The 22,502-nt window shown below is 34.1% G+C and overlaps 1 protein-coding gene across 1 annotated transcript in view; it reads left to right on the top strand.

Moving 5' to 3' along the window:
* The window catches only part of CDC27 (cell division cycle 27), a 55,084-nt gene extending 32,853 nt beyond the window's left edge, over positions 1 to 22,231 (top strand). The window contains exons 9-19 of the mRNA XM_068975824.1: positions 1,082 to 1,197; positions 3,593 to 3,692; positions 4,631 to 4,838; positions 5,417 to 5,589; positions 8,134 to 8,286; positions 9,228 to 9,436; positions 11,927 to 12,044; positions 13,871 to 13,999; positions 16,507 to 16,581; positions 17,627 to 17,783; positions 19,285 to 22,231. Of these exons, the coding sequence (XP_068831925.1) occupies positions 1,082 to 1,197; positions 3,593 to 3,692; positions 4,631 to 4,838; positions 5,417 to 5,589; positions 8,134 to 8,286; positions 9,228 to 9,436; positions 11,927 to 12,044; positions 13,871 to 13,999; positions 16,507 to 16,581; positions 17,627 to 17,783; positions 19,285 to 19,367 (1,521 nt within the window). The 3' untranslated portion in view covers positions 19,368 to 22,231. The remainder of the gene's footprint in view (positions 1 to 1,081; positions 1,198 to 3,592; positions 3,693 to 4,630; positions 4,839 to 5,416; positions 5,590 to 8,133; positions 8,287 to 9,227; positions 9,437 to 11,926; positions 12,045 to 13,870; positions 14,000 to 16,506; positions 16,582 to 17,626; positions 17,784 to 19,284) is intronic.
* The last annotated feature ends 271 nt before the right edge of the window (positions 22,232 to 22,502 follow it).

Below are 22,502 nucleotides of genomic sequence, written 5' to 3'. Positions count from 1 at the left end.
TCTTTGTTAAATAAGGAAGGGCCAGAAAATAGGTGAAAATATTCAGTGGATAGTTAGTTACAGAGGAAAGAATATGACCAAATGATAGATACAAAATGACCATGCTCTCCTAGAGAAAGAGAGAGTTGCTAAGGAACTTAATTTAAAACAGTGGAACAAAGAGGGGCCCGCAAATGAAGTGGTAGAACAAATAATCAAGATACTATATAAATATTTTAGAAATTACACAAAGTTTCAGAAGGGCGAGGCGGGTGGGCATGATCAATGATGTTAAATGTTGAGAAGGCCAAAATAAGGCTTTCAGTATGGTGAGAAAGTAATTATTAATGATTATTTATAATGTGCAATTTCAGAATTATATACAGTGACTACCACAGTAACTAATTTTTGGAGAAATTTATTTGGTAGTAAAATGTTTTTTTTTTCAATATTCGCTGACACAGATCACTTTATAAAAAAGTTAAGTGATGAAAATAAATAGAAATAAGGTGATAAATTAGAGAAGAGAGAAGGGGCAAGCACAGTCCAGAAGATTGAACACATCAAAAAGAAATACTAATTCAGTGCAATATTCTTAGAATTTGGAAAATAACCCAGTGTTATTTTTAATCTACTAATCTGAATTACTCTAAGACTGTCTTTATTAAGTGCCAAAGAAGGGGTATAAAATCTTACTGTATTATTTTTTATGTATACTAAATTAGATCATAACTCTTGAGAATAGTAGCTGTCTTAAAATTTTTTGGCACTTAGCCCCAACTGGGAAAGTTACATAATAAATGGCCTCTAGGAATCTTAACCCTTACCTTGATAACTAAAGTCGAAAGATAAAAAGATAGTATAAAGGTAAAAATACTGAGCTTAATATGAGGAAATAGGATGATGTTCATTCTAATATATCAATAATTTATTAACCTAAAATGACATCAGTAATGACATTAATAGTTTGTGTTTTCAAATGACAGACAATATATAATATGAAATCTTGTATTGGGGAAATGTAGATGGGTACATCATGATGTCTTTACCACTCACAATGCAATTTATAATTCACAAACTTTAGACTTTTTGTGTTTTACAGTCTGTTGCCAGAATCGGCCAAACTGGAACAAAGTCTGTCTTCTCACAGAGTGGAAACAGTCGAGAGGTAACTCCAATTCTTGTTGCACAGACACAAAGTTCTGGCCCACAAACAAGGTATTTATTTGGTCTCATAATTTGATATTGTTTAGCTTTTCTTGTTGCGAAACAGTTCTTCAGTTTAGGCAGGTTGTTTTGACTGCTCCAAGAATTCTGGAATGACTATTGTAAATTTTGAATATGTTAAATTTGGAATTTCCAACTTACTGAAAAAGGAAATTTAATTTTTGAATATTACAATGCAAATCAAGACAAGAGTTAGCTAAATACCTTTTTATTCTAATTGCCTCGTGAGTTTGTTTAAACTAGATATTGTTAGCACTCCTCCAAAATAATTTTCTTTTTTTTTTTAATGTAACCTTCTCCATTGATCGAGTACAGATAGATTATTCTCCCCTTCCCCTATTATGCGTTTCTATAAGTATATCATAGTATGAATCTGCCAATAAATCTTCAAATGATGAATCCATTTTCACACAGAAATGGTGTTAAATAAGATTTCTTTTTCTAGTCAAGGCCTCAAAAATAAATTATAGCTAATATATTAAGAGAAAGCTACTTTACCTCCCAAAATAGTGAACATGTACCATAAGTCTTAAAATAGGTACACGTGTGCGTATACCTTGACTATATAAAAGGCCTCAATATTTCTAAAATGCCTGGCTGGTAAGTCTCATTATGAGTGCCAACTCTCAGGTAGGTGGTAGTGATTGCCTAGGGCTCAGTGATAAGAAGGAGCCTGAGCCTCCTGCAGAGCACATTAATAGTCCAAATATATGTTAGTCTTCAAGAATATATAAACATAATTTACTGAATTATGCATTTCATTTAAACTAATATACTAACTGTAATACACATGAATTACATTAATTTTGCCTTCTTTGTATTACTAATTCCTTTTTATCTTCTTAGTTGATGTATAGTTGATGTGTACCACTCTACCTTCTTTATTGCCTGTTTTAGTTTCCAACAGCTGCCCTAGCAAAGTACCACAAGCTGGGTGGCTTAAAACAACAGAAATTTATTCACTCACAGTTCTATCCGAAATCAAGGTATCGCTAGGGCCGTCACTAGGGGAGGATCCTTATCTCTTCCAGCTCTGGTTGCCCCAGGCATTCCTTATTTTGTAGTAGGCAACTCAGTATTTCCTCTGTCTCCACGTAGCCATCTTCCCTGTGTGCCTCTGTATTCAAATTTCCTTTTTCTTATTAGGACATCTGTCATATTGAATTCGCGCCCACCGTGATGACCTCATCTTAAGTTAATTACATCCACAAAGACCATATTTCCCAAAAAGTTCACATTAAGAGTACTGGAGGTTAGGACTTCATCATATCCCTTTGGGAGACACAATTCAACCCATAACATTGCCTTATTAACAATTACTCTTTATCTTGTTGTTTTGGAGGTTGTTTTAGGGTTTATATCACATATTTTAACTTATCAAAGTCTACCTTCAAGTAATACTGTACCATATCACTTAGAGTATAAACCTTGTAATGTATATTTTCATACTCGTCTTCTCAGTCTCTATGCTGTTGTCATATATTTTACTTCTACAGAGTGGTTAACATTTCCTGTAGTCTAGGTCTGTTGGTAATGAATTTTTTCAGCCTTTGTATGTTCAAAAGAAAGTTTTCGTTTCACCTTTGTTTTTATTTTTGATTGATATTTTCATGGTATGGAATTCTAATTGACAGGTTTTTTTCTTTACATTGCTCTACTGTCTTCTTGCTTGCATTGTTTCTGATAAGAAACTTCTTGCCATCCTTATTTTTGTTTCTGTGTATGTAATCTGTCTCTTTTCTCTGACTGTTAAGATTTTTTCTTTATCACTGATATTAATCCATTTGATTATGCTCTAGTGTGTTTTCTCCTTTCTTGGGCTTCAAATTCATTGAGCTCCTTGGATCTGTTAGTTGATAGTTTTCATCAAATTTAGCTAATTTTTGGCCATTATTTCTTCAAATACTTTTACTGTCCATGTCCCCCTCTCTCATTCTGCAGAATAATCCCTTGATGTGGCTGTTTGAACTTACATGGTAATAACTTCTCAGGTATCAATTGTTCTAGTAATATTTATTTAGCAAATATCCCACATTTAGACTATGTCCAGCTTTGTTTTTCCTTAACTTTCTATAGTTCCAAATAAGGACTAAAGATAATTGGTTTATAGATGTTTACTATTTATTGACCCAGAACTTTTATGTGGATTGTTTTATGTTCGAATGAGCAATTTCAAATAGAGTGAAGATCTGTGCTATAATTTATATCATTTTATGGTAACAAGAATAGTTCTTTAAATGAGTTTTCATAGCCGAGGGTGAGGAAAGGATTGATCTCATCAATTTTAGAATACAAACATGTTGAATGCATATTTTTAATATACTTGAAATAATAATTAATGGTCATAAATAGGTTTTTTAAATATCTACTTTTATAATTTTTTTAGTACAACACCTCAGGTATTGAGCCCCACTATCACATCTCCCCCAAATGCACTGCCTCGAAGAAGTTCGCGACTTTTTACTAGTGACAGCTCTACAACCAAGGTAATTTAAAAATTTCTGTATGTCACATTTATTTAATACTTCCTCCTCTGAAATTTCTGTTCATCGATGACTCAGTCTCTAATGAATACATTAGGAGACCATTTAACATTTTTTTTAATGTTAAAATTACAAAATTACAGAGATGGAGAGGAGATCAATAGTTACTAGGAGGTAGGACTGAGGGGAAGATGTGTCTTTTATAGCATAGCACAAAGGAATTTCTTTTTGTAGTGGTAAAATAGTCCTGAATCTTTATTGTGATAGTTGATTAAATAAATCCATACATGTAACACAATTTCACAGAACTGTACACACCGAAATTTTTTAAAAAGTCCATGTGAAAACTGATGAAATCCAAGTAAGATCTATAGTTTTAGTTGCTAGTATTGCACCAATTCCAGTTTCCTGGATTTGATGGTATACTGTGGTTATGTCACATGTTTCCATTGGGAAAGATTGTGGGAAGAGTGAATGAAAATTTTTTCTTTGCACATTTCTTTGGACAACTGGAGAGTTTTATACCTTTGGTAAATTTTCTTCATCCATTGACAAATATTACAGACAGTCTTTAATTGTGACATATAGATCAGCAGTTTTATACCTTACAGATTTCAGTGCTCTGAGACAATTAGGTAGTTGTTGTATCTCCTTACTTTCTTATTTTTAATTAATAAATGAAAGTGATATACTTTGAATAAAGAGAAATGCTTAAAGCTAATGTAATAAATACTAGTTAGTTAATATGATTTATTTTCAGAATTGTTGCGTTTTCCATTAAGTGACTTTGAAGACTTTTGTTTTTATAAAATTTTCTGAGAAAAATGTAGATCAGTCAAAACCATATGTTTATTTTATATCTAATACTTGAGAAAAAGGGTTAGATAGATGTTTAAAATACATGAGTATAACAAGTTAGTGAATTTTCCTTCTTGTTACAGGAGAATAGCAAAAAATTAAAAATGAAGTTTCCACCTAAAATCCCAAACAGAAAAACAAAAAGTAAAACTAATAAAGGAGGAATAACTCAACCTAACATAAATGATAGCCTGGAAATCACAAAATTAGACTCTTCAATCATTTCAGAAGGAAAAATCTCCACAATTACCCCTCAGATCCAGGCATTTAATCTACAGAAAGCAGCAGCAGGTCTGTTTTAAAAGCTTAAAATCTTCTTTATATTTTATTTTATTCACTTGTTTTAAGTAAGTTTATTTATGTTCATTAAAGAAACATTTTTTCTGGGTAGATGCTGGCATTTTTTTCCTTTTTCTTTTTTGGTCATTTTCTTATTTACTCATTTTTAGTCTTGGCTGTGCTGGGTCTTCATTGCCGTTGTGTGGGCTTTTTCTCAGGGGCTGCTCTCTGGTTGTGGTGGGTGGGCTTCTCGTTGCAGTGGCATTTCTTGTTACGGAGCACAGGCTCTAGGTCCATGGGCTTCAGTAGTTGCAGCACGTGGCTCATTTGTTGCAGCTCGGAGGCTCCAGAGCTCTGGTTCAATAGTTGTGGTGCATGGGCTTAGTCGCTCTGTGGCTTGTGGGATCTTCCTGGACCAGATATTGAACCTGTGTGTCTGCTGCATTGGCAGGCAGATTCTTTTCCACTGGGCCCAGTGGAAGCCCAGAGTTGGAAAGTTGAATGAAATATTTTTTAATTAGCCTTCCTAGAAAACCAGGCAGCTTTATTGTGTTTTTTTTTCCTTTGTTTACTACATTATTTTCTCCCAGAAGGTTTGATGAGCCTTCTTCGTGAAATGGGGAAAGGTTATTTAGCTTTGTGTTCATACAACTGCAAAGAAGCTATTAATATCTTGAGCCACCTACCTTCTCACCACTACAATACTGGTTGGGTGCTGTGCCAAATTGGAAGGGCCTATTTCGAACTTTCAGAGTACATGCAAGTAAGTATTTAAAAAGTTACATATGCCTTTCTAGAGGTAATTTAAATTTAATTAAAATTATGTTTGAGAAGGCTAGATCTAAAGGGTCAGTATTTATTTTGTAATGTCTTTATTTTGTCAGTATTAATAACTTATCAGTTCAGTTCTTTCTTGTGTTAAGGGTAATTTGAATTCTTTGGGATTACTTGAGATAGATTTGTAGAGAACCAAACTAATTCTTACATGGATCACTTGTACTCTACTTACTTGGATCTGAAAATATGTATTTACCATGTAAATAGATGTTTATAATCAAAATTCTTTCTACTATATAGAGAGCTTACTGGGATGAATTTTTGGTACTTAGTATGTTTTATAAACTTAATACAATGAAGAAAGTTGTAAGTAATTGAGGATATAATGTTCTTATTGTAAGGTTTTATCATTTTAATTTTAATTATATTTGTTGCTTAAGTTATCTCTTTAAATCAGGAAAGGAGAGGATGATTAACCCAAAGCCAAAGAAAATTCTAATTTATTCCCCAGTTCTACTTTCAAAGCACTTCCTCACCCACCTCTAAACTTAAATTAGAAAAACCTTTAAAAAAAGCTTTAAGAAACCTAATATAAATTATTTAAAGTTGATAATAAGATCACTTGTTTGCTCTTTTTACTTTCAGCATGTATTTGAGTGTATATTATATCCCAGACTCTCTTCTATACTGTAATATAGCTAGACAGATAATTGCTTGCCTTCATAGAATTTACTTTCTAGCAAGTGTGCATATGCTAAGTTGCTTCAATCGTGTCTGACTCTTTGCAACCCTATGGACTGTAGCCCACCAAACTCCTCTCTGTCCATGAAATTCTCCAGGCAAGAATACTGGAGTGGGTTGCAGTGCCCTCTTCTAAGGGATCTTTCTGATCCAGGGATTGAATTCATGTCTCTTAAATCTGCTGCATTGGCAAGCAGGTTCTTTACCATTGGTGCAACCTGAGAAGCCCCCTTTCTAGTAAGAGAAATTATAGGCCAATAAATGTATAAGGACACAGCAATAAATCATATGAAGGAAAAATGAAGCATGGTAAAGAGATTGGGGAACAGTGAAGTATGGTGCTATTTTTTTAAAAAACATGCTCAGAGAAAGAAGATTATTGCTCCTTTAAGGAGCCATGCAGAGCTCTAGGGGTGTAGTATTCTTCCAGGTGGAGAATAAATCCAGAAGATACCTATTCTTGTAATTTTGAGTAATAAAGAAAAAACAATTGTAGACACTCTTTTTCATTGCTGGATTGTGATTTTTTTACTTGGTACATAGGTAGAAGTGGGGTTTGGCAAGCCTTTTCAAAATTATTTGTTTCATGGGTTCTTAACATGAATTTTTTTGTTACCCCTAATCATAGAGCAGATGTAGACCCAGATATTTAAAGGAAATCTTTGTTTCAACTTAATATTTAGTTTTGTTCCAGTTTTCCTTTCTGTCTGTGGCATAATCATTTTTCAGAGGAAACAATAGATTCTGAAAAATTTTAAACCAGATTTTTAAAGCCTGTACTTGACAGGTGGTTAGGTCTGTTTTCTTGTAACCAGTGTGTGTTTGAAAAAATGGAAAACTTATCTGTATAACTTTTAAGGAATTTCAGGGGAGTCACAAATTTAAGCTAATTCTAGATGATGTATGGCCATATCATAAGAATTCTTATTCTTATGGCCATATCTAAGCATTCCTATTTTTCTAGTTTTATGAATGCTATTTCCTTATCTTGTCATCTTCATTTCATTAAAAATGGACCTGATATTCCTTATTCTAAACTAAGTTTGACTTTCAGAATTTTTAACGAATTGATAAACTGGGGAGCTAAGTGGTTTCATATAGCCCAAAGTCTCAAACTGCAGGGGAGAGAAGCACAGTTCTGGAAGCTGTGAGTGTGGCAAGGAAAAAACTTTGACATGCTAGCTGAGAAGAGACCCTAAAGTCAAGAGAGTGCTGCGGAAGAAAAAGGAAGTTATATTAGGCAGGGACTGTAGTTCCTAGCAGGTACGACACTGATGGAAATATTCAGTGCTCACTATGCCATAGGGTTGACAGCCACCCAAGCCTATTTTTCCCTTAAAGTGTTCAACTTAACCTCCTAATAAATGTACAAAAATAGGTTTTCTCTTGCAGAGGTCGCTTGTCTCTCACCTTTCCAGAGAGTTATTCTATAAAGCTGCTATAAAAATTTGGAATAATGTTTTTTGAGAATAAAATAATTGACTTCTTTTTAAATTTGTCTAGATCTTTCTTCTTTCTTTTTGGTGGAAACAATTTTTTTTTCCTCAGAATTTATGTTCCTACCATGACTTCTGTATAAAAAGTAGGTTAAGTATGAATATGATTGCATCAATATTGTACCTACCATAGAAGGTTACTCAATTTGGCCATGTGTTGGTGCTAATTCACATAAAATTCACGTGTAAAATAAGGCAGCATTTAGGTCCTATGAGAATAGTGCCCAGCACTCTCCTAGTATATATGTAAATTGTATCAACTTGTTTTCCTCTCACTAATTTTTATATTTCAGGCTGAAAGAATATTCTCAGAGGTTAGGAGAATTGAAAATTACAGAGTCGAAGGCATGGAGATCTACTCTACAACACTTTGGCACCTTCAAAAGGATGTTGCTCTTTCAGTTCTTTCAAAAGACTTAACAGATATGGATAAAAATTCACCAGAGGTAAATTAACTGAAGCACTTCGTTCATGTTTATTTTTCTTTTCTTTTTTTTTTTTTTTTTGCTGCATTGGCATGGCTTGTGGGATTTTAGTTCTCCAACCAGGGGTTGAACCCAGGCCCTCAACAGTAACAGTGAGGAGTCCTAACCACTGGATCACTAGGGAATTCCCTGCAACTGTTTTTTGATTGTCTTTACCAAATGGGAATGACCCAAATCATTAATTTAGTTTCATCCACACATATTTTTGCATTCTTCTCTGTAGCCCGATACTCAGAGAAGGAGAAATCCTAGAATATATGGTAGAGATTCACAAATAGAAAAATCTTAAAGCAGATATTTCATTCAGGATTAATCAAGATTTGGTTATACTTGCTGTTGTCACCAAGAGTAGAGTTCATTAAATAGAAATAGAGATTTTAAAGTGCTCATTTTAAATTAAAATAATAATTAACTGTCATTTTAAGGCATAGGCAGTTTATGTACATGTTTCAGTCCTATAAAGGTTTTATTTTCTTGCATCCCAAGAATATTTAGTGGTCCTTTTGTAACATATTTAAGCTTAGAATTTAAGGGTCAGTTCTCATTATTCCTGGTAGTTAGGTCTATAGTTTCCATGTACGCTAAATTAACAAATACTGAACCATTACTCCTAGGAGAAATATACACACACATATCACACGTGGGTCCACCAATGATCACTAAAGCACTGCAAGTATTGATTTTGGTTTTACAAGTTAATTTTAGGAAGTAGGCAGATTTGCAAATATGGAATCCTTGAATAATGAGGATTGACTGTATCTATTGAAGCTCTTCAGTTGCTGTCTTTCTGTTCTTCGTAAGATCTGAGTCTTGATTTTAGTCATAGATTGCTTTTGTTAGAAAAAAATAAATCAAAATTTTAATTATGCATTTGGTTTTTGTTTCCTTTTTTTTTTTTTAAGGCCTGGTGTGCTGCAGGGAACTGTTTCAGTTTGCAGCGGGAACATGATATTGCAATTAAATTCTTCCAGAGAGCTATCCAGGTTGATCCAAATTATGCTTATGCCTATACTCTATTAGGGCACGAGTTTGTGTTAACTGAAGAATTAGACAAAGCATTAGCTTGTTTTCGAAATGCTATCAGAGTCAATCCTAGACATTATAATGCATGGTAAGTGCTAACAAAGTGCAAAGACAGTGTCTTATTAATGGGGCTGGTACCCAGTAATTTTTCTTGTGAGATTATTTCTTTGTTGTCATGAATTTGAAGAATGGTACATACTGGTTGGTAGCTCCTAACCTAAGTGGTTTTTTATGTGAAATTTATACCTTTAACAAACTCTTAACTAATGCCAGTAGAATTCCAGATGCTTATACTGAACAGTTTCTACTTTTTTTCCTACTAAACTTTTGCAAGTATTAATATCTAGTATTGTTACTTTGATTTGTTATTTTTTGTTAGAGCACTAAAATGGTGATGAAAATAGAGAATGGCTGGGACTGTGGAGAACAACAGTATAATTTTCTCTATCATAATTATAATAACAGTATAGTTCTTCTTTTCTATTATTTAATAGGTAATTTCTGCTATCTTTTGGATAATAGAAAATAAACATAGAAAACTATCCATTAGTTGTTGCTCTTTGGCAGATTTATTAAGTATTAGTTCTAGTTTATTAAGTTTATCAAGAATGTTCCAGTTTAAGTAATATCTGTTTTACTTTTTTATACTTGTGCTTAAGTAGATGAATAGGAAGGTTAATCTATTAATGATTGGGTTAATCATAGCAGTTTCTAAATCTGAAGCATTAGATTACTGAAATATATTCTTTGATTTGTATATGTGTTTTTAAATGAATCTTATCTCATTTCTAAGTAGTTACATTGCCTGAAAGATGGCCTGATGAGTACTAGCTTCTGCTGATCTGTTAAACAGTTAGGCTTGCCAACATTCCCATAAGGTTCTCTCTGATATTTTCAGAGCTCACTTCTTAATAGGACTTGAGTTGTTTCTTAAATGTGTAGTTATCTGTTCTGCCATATTTCAGTAGTTGCATTCTTAACAAAATTTACCATAACAAAATTGTTATAAAAATAATTGTTGCAATTAGAGAAAAGGAGGTATATTCAGACTAGCAAGCTTTTACTGGGAAGACTTTCAATATTGAGTTATTCAGGTAACTAAGTATTTAACTAAACTAAGCAAATTTATTTTTCCCACTCCAAGGTGAGTAGTCTTTCTTTAGTTATCTCCATTTTCACCATTATTAGCGCAAAACTTTTCATACCTTTTCTTGACCTCTAACATATTATAATAATAAACAGTATACTGTTGTGCTTTTTTCTTAATCATTTGTTGAATATTCCCCTTCATTATTGTCTAGTTTCACCAGGAGGGATCCTTAATGTAAATCAGTGACAATATATTTGATGTTTTGAAAATTCAGGAAACACACATGTATATCAACTTGATATACTCTTGCATAGTCTTTAAAATGTGTAATTTTAATGTCTATGTGAAGCCTTTAAAAATTATAATTTTGAAGTCTATAAGTTTTGAAAGCTATAGGAGCATATTTTTGATACAGTAAATGGGGAGAGGGTAAGCAGACCATGAACTATGCATACTTTAATCATAGTATAAAATATATATGCATTTGGACAAATAATATGGGAGTAGCATATGGGAATTTAGGGTCTAGAATCATCGAGGGAGGATCTGAATAGAATACTTGTGTGTGTGTTTAGTCCCTGAGTCATGTCTGACTTTTCATTACCCCGTGGACTGTATGTAGCCCACCAGGCTCCTCTGTCCATGAGTTTTCCAGAGAAAAACACTGGAGTGAATTGCCATTTCCTCCTCCAAGGGATCTTCCCAACCCAGGGATCAACCCTAGGTCTCTTGGAGCTCCTGTATTGCAGGCTGATTCTTTACCCACCCTTCAGTTCAGCTCAGTTCAGTTCAGTCGCTCAGTCATGTCCGACTCTTTGCGACCCCATGAATTGCAGCACACCAGGCCTCCCTGTCCGTCACCAACTCCCGGAGTTTACTCAAACTCATGTCCATCAAGTTGGTGATGCCATCCAGCCATCTCATCCTCTGTCGTCCCCTTCTCCCCTGCCCCAATCCCTCCCAGCATCAGAGTCTTTTCCAATGAGTCAACTCTTCACATGAGGTGGCCAGAGTATTCGAGTTTCAGCTTTAGCATCAGTCCTTGAACACCCAGGACTGATCCTCTTTAGAATGGACTGGTTTTACTTTAAAATGTGATTGATAATAGTACCTATCTCCTTGGTTCCATCTAGGATTAAATAAGGTAAATCAAGCAAAGAATTTAATAAAATCATTGGCAGACACATGATAATCGCTCAGTAAAAATTAGCTATTAAATCTAGATTGTAGTGGTAGGTCTAAGGATGTGGTTTCTTTTTTTCTAGTTGTTATAGTTTTATTTGATTGGCTGGATTGTTTTTACTTATAAAAGTGACTTGTCTAAAACACTTGGGCAGTTTTATATCATGTTAGATTTTGCCTACCCTAAGACTAGCAGTATTTTTCTACTGGTTTATTAAAATGCCACATTCCATACATATCCTTTTATTAGCTAAACTAAATTAGCATTTCATATCCTTAAAATTGTATTTTATTTTAAACTCTCAGGTATGGTTTAGGAATGATTTATTACAAGCAAGAAAAATTCAGCCTTGCAGAAATGCATTTCCAGAAAGCACTTGACATCAACCCTCAAAGTTCAGTTTTGCTTTGCCACATTGGAGTAGTAAGTAGCTTTCTAAGTATTGTTCAGTTAATCCCTTTTAGAATGTTTGTTATTGGCTTAGTTGCTGTAATAAAAATTAGGGGGTTTTGTTATTGTTATTCTTGAAACAATATCCTGGATTCTTTTACAGCCAAAAATATCGCCTTTTTGCTTGGCATAAAGAGAAATCACTGGAGTACCCTCATTCCTTGGGCAAGTTACTTAATTTCTCTGAGCTTCTATTTTGTGAATGACAAATGATACCATCTTGCCTACCTCATAGGGTTATTATAACACTAATATGAGATACTTGATATTTTTGAAGGCAGTTTTCCATGTTAGTATTTAACTCCTAAATTAAATAATTAATAATTTAAATGATTTTAAATGATTCCCTGTATTTTAGCCTCTGAGTGGTATAGATATGTCAGAACTAATTAAAATTCTTATAAAGTGGTGAGAATGGTCAATTTTATATTTTTCTTACTGTATGTGATAGTATACTTTGATAGGATAAGAGAACAGGTACGTTTGTTTTTTAAAATCTTACTTACTAATTTCTCTGAAAGCTTGGAACATTTTTTTGAGTTCTTGTTCTTGTCCTTTCACCATTCTTCCCTCTCCCTCTTTCCGTCCCTCTTTTCTTTCTCTTTGCAAGTTTGACCTTTGTGGGAACAAGCATACAGTATAAGGAAAATTATATAAGTGTGGAATTTCACTATTCATTTTGGGGGCAGAATTCTAGCTCTTTATAATGATTTTCTTAAGAATTGACATGGTAACTTTTACAGTTAGATACTGTACAAAAAATATAGGGAAAATACGTCAAAGATTTTTTTTCCGTCACTTTACTTAAACCAAACTTGAGTATCTCTTGCTGCCTTTTAGTAAAGTTGAACATTTTTAAAGCAGGCTTTCTTAAAGGCCATAGTCCAGCATTTTGTAATCTGTGGGTTCTAAGACCTGGAAAGGTTACTTCTCTGCTATAGTTTCCCTGTTTTTTTTTTTTGAGTATAGTTGATTTACAGTGTTGTGTTAGTTTCAGAGTTTCAGCAAGGTGATTCAGTTATATATACATATCTATTCATTTTCAACTTTCTCTCCCATTATAGGTTATTATGAGACATTGAACATAGTTCCTTGTGCTATGTAGTAGGTCCTTGTTGCTCATGTATTTTGTATATAGTCGTCTGTGTCTATTAATCCTAAATTCCTAATTTATCCCTCCTTCAACCCCCTTTCCCCTTTTGTAACTGTCAGTTTGTCTTTTATGTCTCTGAGCCTGTTCAAATTTAGTTTTAATATATAATTCATCTAAGAATGAACATAGCAATATGAGTACACATGAATAAATAATAAGACTTGGTTGGGTTTGCTTTTGTTTTTGTTTTTTTAAGTTATTTCAAATAAATTACTTACTACCCAGAATTACAGATCAATGGTTTTCAGATATGTAAAGCAGAAGAATTATTTTTAAAACAAATTCCTAAAATAGGTAAAAGTGTAATTGTTCTGAGTAAAACAAGGTTGGTAAGTTTCAGAGCCAGAGCTCTTAGGGGTTCTTGAAAACTTTTGAGAAGTCTAATATTTCGAGGACCATAATAAGTCTGTTAAAATGTATTATCTAACAAAATAGTACAGATTTTCTTGTGAAGAAAGACTAAGGTTTTCCTTGTCTTTTAGGCTTAAAGGTAACCAAATATCTACTCTAAAGATAGAATCTGATTATCATTATGGAGAGTAATGGTGAATTGGGAGCTGTGTTGTTTTTGAGTCACACTATTTGGTTTTTACTTTTCCTCATAAATATCGAAAGAAAACATTAATAGGATCTTTATTTCTTGTAGGTTCAGCATGCACTGAAGAAATCTGAGAAGGCTTTGGATACCCTAAACAAAGCCATTGTTATTGATCCTAAGAACCCTCTATGCAAATTTCACAGAGCCTCAGTTTTATTTGCAAATGAAAAATATAAGGTAAGATATATATATATGTGCGTATCTTAACAGTCTTCAACATAGTACTATTTAAGCTTTGCCACGTTTTAAATAAACTAAAAGTTATTTATACTTGAATTTTTGTCTTAAGTAGTTTATTTCCCCATTTTTAAAAGCTATTTCTTTTTTGCCTATATTTCTTCATGAAATAAAGGAAGGATGGATGTGTGTATATATTTAGGAATAGAAGTTTATCCTTTAACAAGATTTCCTATAGGGAAAGGCAGTTACCTTAAATGTAAAACCTAAACCATTGTATTAGGACCAAAATATATGAACAGAATAAATGAATATATGTGCATTATTCAACAAGTATTTATTTGAATACCTATTATCAATATATGTCAGACACTAGGAATATAGTGGCAATTGAAGCAACCATATTTCCTGCCTTTGAATAGCTTACCATCTAGTACTTCCCTGCTGCTGCTAAGTCACTTCAGTCGTGTCCGACTCTGTGTGACCCCATAGGTGGCAGCCCACCAGGCTCCCCCGTCCCTGGGATTCTCCAGGCAAGAACACTGGATTGGGTTGTCATTTCGTTCTCCAATGCAATGTCCTTTAAATCTAATAAACATTTAACAATTTTTAACTCGCTCTTTGAAGTTTACTATAATTGTAATTCAGCATTTGTTTTCCTGTTTTTGCTTCATTGTACAAAAATTTAAAATAAAATTTTATTTAATCTGATATGTGGTCAGGTTCTTCAGTTGAAGGATTTTATTTATTAATCGTAAAGGCATAAGCCATGTCATCTACCAGGAATGCCATGTAAATCAAGCCTATACTTGCTTCAAGAAACCCATGTTCTAATCTGACCCATTGTCCAGGCCAGAATGGTTATAGTCATTTTTGACTACCAGCTTGGGGCTCAGCCAGATTATCAGGTTTACTTTGATGCATGATTAGGTGTAGGTTAGAAAGAGGGCATAAGAAAAGTTACTGACTGCTTGTGCAATGTCTTGCCTCTGAAATGAAAATCAAACTGTTAGAGGGCCACGTCAATCTCTGTGGCAAAAATCATTACTAGACACCACCCTGTCTAATGTATTGTATTGGTGTGTAGTTGTTTAAGCCTTCTAGGGCAAAAAAAAGAGCTCTCCTGCTATGTTGGATACTATACTGTGTCTGTGTTAGAAACTGTTTCTCAAGAGTTTCCAAGTAGATTATGTGGGGGGAGAGGGGTACAGCATGGTAAATGCATGAAATTTTGATAACGATTGTAACCTGCAGTCATAGAAAACATATTAGTTCTAAACTGTTATGGTGTAGCAGTATAGATGTTTTGGGGTACAACATCTTGATTAAAATACATTCAAAACAGTGATGCTAAAGTACAGTCTGGGCACTTCTGGGAGGTTACCAAAAATCTTTCCAGAAAGTCCACAGGTGAGAACTATTTTCATAATAATATTTATATGTTATTTGCCCCTTTCACTTTCATTTTCTCACCAGTGTACAGTGGGGTGTTCTAAAAGCTACTTGACGTGACATCATAACAGATTGAATGCAAAAGCAGATGAGTCCAGCTGTCTTCTCTTAACCAGAGATTTGCAAAAACTTTAAGCAATGTCATTCTTCTCACTGACTTTTTATTATTCTGATTAGAAAAATATTATGTTAGTTGACATAACTAGGCCAAATTCCTAACAAATGGATGCTGAATCAGTGTTTACATGTAGTTTTTAACTTAAAAGATCATGTTAAGTTGTCCTTACACAGAGTTTGCATCAATTTGCAGTTCTGCCCTCAGTGATGAGAATACCTGTCCTTCCTCCCTCATGGTAACTTTATGTAATATCAAACTTTTAATTTTTATCTATTTACTAGGTGAAAAATTGACAATATCTCATTTGGGGAGCTGTTTTTTATTTTTAATCATCAGATCTTTCTTTTAAATACATATACAATTTTCCTATCTGTCTTCTCAATCTCTTGAACGCCTTTAGCAGTAGTCAGAAGATTACTAGACAAACTTAACTCAGCAGTAGTCAGAAGATTACTAGACAAACTTAACTCGGCAGTAGTCAGAAGATTACTAGATAATCATTAACTCAATTCTAGGTTCTTCATCATTAGTTAAAATGGCAGGTTGGTATTCAAAGCTAGTTCTTGTGTCAAGGAGAAGGTATATTAACAGAACTTCAGAAGTGTTCTGCAACTTAGTTTTTAAAACATCTTTATACACAATGTGATTGAATTTAGCTGTTTTAAATAAAATTGTGACAAAAGCTAGGGTTATCACCTCCATATTTCACAAAGAATCGTGTATGTTTTCAGTGAATTTGAGTGAATTCCTGACGTTTCTTAGTTCTTGTTGTAATAGGTATTTTCCTTGCATTTTCACGAGGATTAATGAAGCAAGGTAGTACTTTGATTAAGATCTAATAAGCTTTAGTTAAGATGATTTGGGAAATTAAATAAAATCACTTGCTTAGTCAAAACTGTAAAAATTTTGCTACTGTGTTTTTCTTTGCTTTTTTCAGTCTGCTTTACAAGAACTTGAAGAATTGAAACAAATTGTTCCCAAAGAATCCCTCGTTTACTTCTTAATAGGAAAGGTAAAGATTGGGGCCCTGGTTCTAAACTCTTTCATAACAGATACTAACTTTTAAAAAATAAATATGCTTTATTGTGTACCATCTATTGAGCAAATTCAGCTAGATCTCTGATACTATATACTCTGGAAATAAATCATGGATTTAGTTTTTGTTAACATTTAAGAAGGTGATAGATATCCTAATGAAGAAGCAAGAGCACACACCCTGTAATCTTTCTGTAGTTTTAGAAGTATATCAGCACTTGCAGCCCAGTGACTGATAATGTCTGAGTCTCAGTCTTATGACTGAAACTACAAGGAAAGCCCTTAGCTTCCAGTTATCAATAAAATACTCAAACGTCTCCCAAAAGAAGAAAAATAAAACCACGGTGTTGTCTTAGTTCAAAAAAATGGCTTGCAGAATTTCTGAGGCAAGACTAGTCAGGACTTACACACTGGGTCCCCAGAAGCCAATTGGTTAAAGTAACTGAGGATGGTGGACAGTGGTGAGAGTTGCTTTATATAATATATGGTTACCACAAACTCAGTTGTGTCTGACTCTTTGTGGCCTTTGGACTGTAGCTAGCCAGGCTTCTCTGTCCATGGGATTTTTCAGACAAGAATGCTGGAGTGGGTTGCCAGTTCCTCCTCCAAGGGAATCTTCCCTACCCAGGGATCGAACACGTCTCCTGTGACTTCTACATTGCAGGTGGATTCTTTACCACTGAGCCATCGGGGGACAGTTACTATAACTCCATTTAAAATCAGTGTAAATAAGTACTAATTAAGCAATTTATAGTCCACTGTCATTGTTCTAAACAGAGTGAGATATGTTGGAAGCTCACTACCTGAGAGATACAGGCAAGGAATTCTGAAAATAATACCTGAATATATTAAAAGGAACTCAAAAGTTGGTATGAATTCTTCTATAGGATGAAAATGTCCTACTCTTCAGAATGAACTTATAACACATCAATCAGGAACCTAATTTAAATTTAAAATATTTAGGATTTTATAGATGAAGCTTACAACTTAATGAAAAATGTAGTGCTGCTGTTTATTTTTAGGTTTACAAGAAGTTAGGTCAAACGCACCTCGCCCTGATGAATTTCTCTTGGGCTATGGATTTAGATCCTAAAGGAGCCAATAACCAGATTAAAGAGGCAATTGATAAACGCTACCTTCCAGATGATGAGGAGCCAATAACCCAAGAAGAACAGATCAGTGAGTATCATCCATATGACTTAGGTCTATATGTGATTATTCAAACCAGAAAGCTAGTGAAACACTGTATCAGAGGAAACAGATACTTCTTTATGGCACAGAATAAAGTGGAAAATTTTTTGAATATTCAGAAAGCTGCCTTTTGCATAAGAATTTTATTTCTAAACACAGTAGATTTTTTATACCAAATGAAATTTTAGGGAAATTGAACAGGGTAATAAAACAACAGTGTGCATATGGAGCCAGGTATTCAGTTCTGGATCTAGTTTGCTGTGTGATTTTGACAAATCCATTGCTAATTTTTACCTGAGCTTCAACCTGTGTAACTAATGCCTGGCTTATCTGCTTCCTAGGAATGTGGTAGGGAGAGAAAAGATGATAGGTGTGACTATGTTGAAAACTAGTGCTAAGTGAATGAATAATAAATTTGTGAACATTTTAAAGTATTGACAGATCTGTAGTAGTAGCTGTTCAAATTCTGTGTAACTCTCACATATCTAAAATCTAAATATTGTACATCTGAAACTAATATAATATTGTAAGTCAGCTGCTACTGCTAAGTCACTTCAGTCGTGTCCGACTCTGTGCGACCCCATAGACGGCAGCCCACCTGGCTCCCCCGTCCCTGGGATTCTCCAGGCAAGAACACTGGAGTGGGTTGCCATTTCCTTCTCCAGTGCATGAAAGTGAAACGTGAAAGTCAAGTCGCTTAGTTGTGTCCGACTCTTAGCGACCTTATGGACTGCAGCCTACCAGGCTCCTCCATCCATGGGATTTTCCAGGCAAGAGTACTGGAGTGGGGTGCCATTGCCTTCTCCTATACATCAGTTAGTTAAAAGGCAGATAAATATGAATTGAGAGACCTCTGATAAGATAAACTAAGATGGCTTTGTTCCAGAAATATATTTTATATTTTTATGAACTAATAGGGACTATCCCCAAAGTGAAGTCAACAGTTGGGTGGAATGTCAGTCTTTTTTAATGTCTTAGAGAATAGTTCTAATTCTTAGGTTGAGTGCATGCTAAGTTGCTTCAGTCGTGTCCAACTCTTTGCGACACTATGGACTGTAGCCCGCCAGGCTCCCCTGTCCGTGGGATCCTCCAGGTAAGGTTACTGGAGTGGATTGCCGTGCCCTCTTCCAGGGGATCTTCCTGACCCAGAGATCAAAGCCATATCTCTTAAGTCTCCTGCATTGGCAGTCTGGTTCTTTACCACTAGCGCCACCTGGGAAGCCCAATTCTTAGCTTAGGGAATAAGAATTCATTAGGGAGAGACAGTTTTAGTAGTTAAAACTCTTAATGGTTAAATGCAATAAAATAATCTTAGACATGCTGTAAAATAAGGAACTTGAATTGCATTTTATTGAAGGATATCAGGGTTTTTAAGGGCTTTTGTTTATGGTCTTATCTCTCTGAATGTAATAGTTTTCTTTACTTATTTTCATGAACTAAAAAAAATATTTTTCAGATACCTTACTGTAGACCTTTTTTATTTTTGAAGTGGGAACAGACGAATCCCAGGAGAGCAGCATGACGGATGCTGATGACACACAACTTCATGCAGCTGAAAGTGATGAATTTTAACTTCTGGAAATCAGACCTTTGCAACTGGATGTGTGACTCATGCTGACATGTTTCTTGTCCTTCCATATACTGAGTCTTCACTCTTGAGCCAGCATTGTCATCATCCATCACTTATATCCTGAGTGTGCCACTTTCATTGGACCCTGACTGTACACAGAATGAAAGGCAGTGCAATATTTAGCTGCTAACAAGACTGGCTCTTTCACCAGTATGAATGACAGTTTAGAGGGGATAGGGTGGGAAACTTTCTTTTTCTTTCTTTTTTTTTTTCTTTAATCTCCCTTTGTTGGAAAGCTATCATGGAAGGAAGAGTTATCTTTTATCCTGAAGGAACCATTAGATATGGAAAATAGTGATGAACCAGAATCTCTTGGTCGTTTTTCCAAAAATTTGTTTTTACTTGGTTCTGTTCCTGATAAACAAAGTGACTGACCTTCATTTCTAGGTTCTTCAAGAATGGTGTTAGCAAGTGCCAGATGGAACAATAAAAGACATTGCCTATAACAGAGTAACCTGATTGCCAAGGAATGTAAATTACCTTAAACTTCAGTGTCTCCCATAAACGAACGTAATCAGCATATAGGGACTCATGTAGGAATCAATATCCCTCCATAACAGTGTACACTTATTCTTGGCAAGAATACTTTAATGTCTAACCAAGAATTTTAATTTATTCATCTTGCCTCAAAGTGTTGATCATTGTTGTCTTGGTATTAACAAACTTTAAAATTGGTCCTTAACATTTTTCCTCTTCTCTTTGAGCTCTGTGGGATCACCTTTAACATTCAGAGATGATAGAGGGGTTGCCCACTGAAAAGCCAAAACAAGGCTCTTAATAACCATTTAGGTTCACCAGAAGAATCAAAATGAGAACACTAAATGGAAAGACTTTAAGAGATCATGATAGTGGAAGCCTTAATACAATCAGAATCCTACCATAACCTTGAATTTATATTTGTTCAAGACAGTATCCCTTGACTTTCCTTATGTGTTTAAGCAAGGTGCAAGAAAGTGTGGTTACCTTTGGTGAGGTCATTTCCATTCTTTTCTGCTCTCTGCTTCAGATTATTTCCAGTAGTGTGAGTCACCAAAACATGTACTGAGAGTGATTGGGTTTAGAATATTAGAAATGTTTAGCTGCAAAAATAAAAACAAAAAACCACCCACTCTTATGAAGGAGACAAGTTCTCTCTTGAGTTTATCGTAATATAGATTGATGTCTTTGGGGAATGACCACAATTTTAAAGATCTAATTATGCATAATAAAATGGGAATTATTGGATTTTCACAGTAACCGATTTAAAGTTTTAAATTGTGTATCTCCTTTATTGTAATGTTTGAAATTTTTAGAGAAACTTTAGTTGTTAACATTTTATTAAGTGCCAATGTCAGAATATAACAAATTTATAGTTTCTTACAAATGACAGGCCTACAGTTATTGTTATGGATTATTTGATGAAGGACAAACTTATATACTGGTTACATGTATTTTGTTAGTCAAGCTGTGAAAATAAGGTGGATTACAGAAGATGTGAAAAAATTTTAGCCCATAGTCTCAGTAATTTTCTGTCATTTACTATTAATCTGCTTATTTGAATATGGATTAAAGTGCATTATAAACTAATTCAAGTCAGAGTGTTAGGTTGGGTATTGGGATGCCAGAGAGGTATTTAACAAAAATTTCCTACCTAATCTGTTTATGTGCTGCCTAAAAAAAGAATTTATAAGAAAAGGAAAGATTGGGTGTAAATGAATATTATTAAAGATTCCCCAGGGTTAGCACTTGAATTCTAACAAATATTCCATTTTATTATCCACTAGTTCTGTAATATTTAATTTTATATTCTTTTATTTTTTTTAATTGGCAAATCATAAGCCAGCTATATAACAGTATCAAATATAGAGTTTTCATAGAAAGCTTTGATCTGGACTCTTTGTTACAAAGCTTGGAGAAAGCTATGCTCAGAAAACAATTTGCTGATGTATAATTAGTTATGTTTTGTAGTAGGAATCTATGTCCTGTGCCAGAAGTAAGTCTTTCTGGTATTAATTTTGAGACCAAGAATAAAAGGATAGTTGTGGAAGGCACAGCATGGCGATGGTTGGTTGATCGATAATCAGCCCAGGATTGATCTGACTGCATTTTCCTCACACCTCTACTTTCAAAGTCATTTAGCTGTTGGAAGTATTTCCTACCTATTTACTGTTTCTGGCTTTCTCTTCTTTCTTTTTTGTGTAGTATGGGGATCAAATAACCAGAAGAAGATATGCATTTTAATCAAGTGAAATGTTTGCTTCAAATTTCAGAAGTATTTTGAAGGAAATCAGAAATACTAAGTACTTCAACATCATTTTTTCTCTTTAAGCCTTTCACACGTGTGTATACACACACACACACACACTCTTGCTCAGAAGTTATGTTGTGGCAATGGATATTTTTCCCCCTTGGAAGTGGTTCTTAACTCTGGGATTTTAGAAGGTTGGAAATATTTTTTCAAGAGAACAATGGTACTCAAAATAATGAAAGGTGGTCCTACTTTTTCTGTATTTCATTACTTTAAAATTTTTATTTTTTTCCAAGAACTGCAAGTAATATTTGAACCATGCTGCTGTTGTACCTTAAACAAAAACTCAGTGATAACCAGTATTTAGTCTATTAAAAATGCTCTTTTTGAAGAAAAAAGTTTGCAAGTCTCTGTTTAGCCAGAGTATAGTATGGGTCTTCAAGAGAAATATGGTGACCTGTTTTCTTTGTGAAAACCTGGGAAAATGCAAGTGTGGGTGTGATGTGTGTGTTATATATGCATTGAAACAATGTAATTTTGTGTCTTCTTTTTTTGCTTTTCCTGACTTATTTCAGAAATTGTACAGTCTTGGGGGGGGAAGTCTTTTCTGTTAATATATTTGCAATTCATTAAAGGATATGGAAAATCCAAATAAATTACTTTTGAAAACAATTCATAATCAAGTCATTAAAGCTATATCAGAGCTGTGCCATCTGTATTTTGATAGCGAGGCACAGCAAAATAGTGAAAGATTAGTTTTATGTGCCACAGAATTCTAGGGCAATGCTTCTCTATTTTTTTACTTACACTCTCATTTAATATATATATTTATTTATTTTAAAATTCACAC

This window comes from Capricornis sumatraensis, chromosome 8, assembly GCF_032405125.1.
Source record: "Capricornis sumatraensis isolate serow.1 chromosome 8, serow.2, whole genome shotgun sequence".
Classification (NCBI taxonomy): Eukaryota; Metazoa; Chordata; class Mammalia; order Artiodactyla; family Bovidae; genus Capricornis; species Capricornis sumatraensis.
Note: the sequence above shows the minus strand (reverse complement) of the source record. Positions and strands in the feature narration are given on the sequence as shown.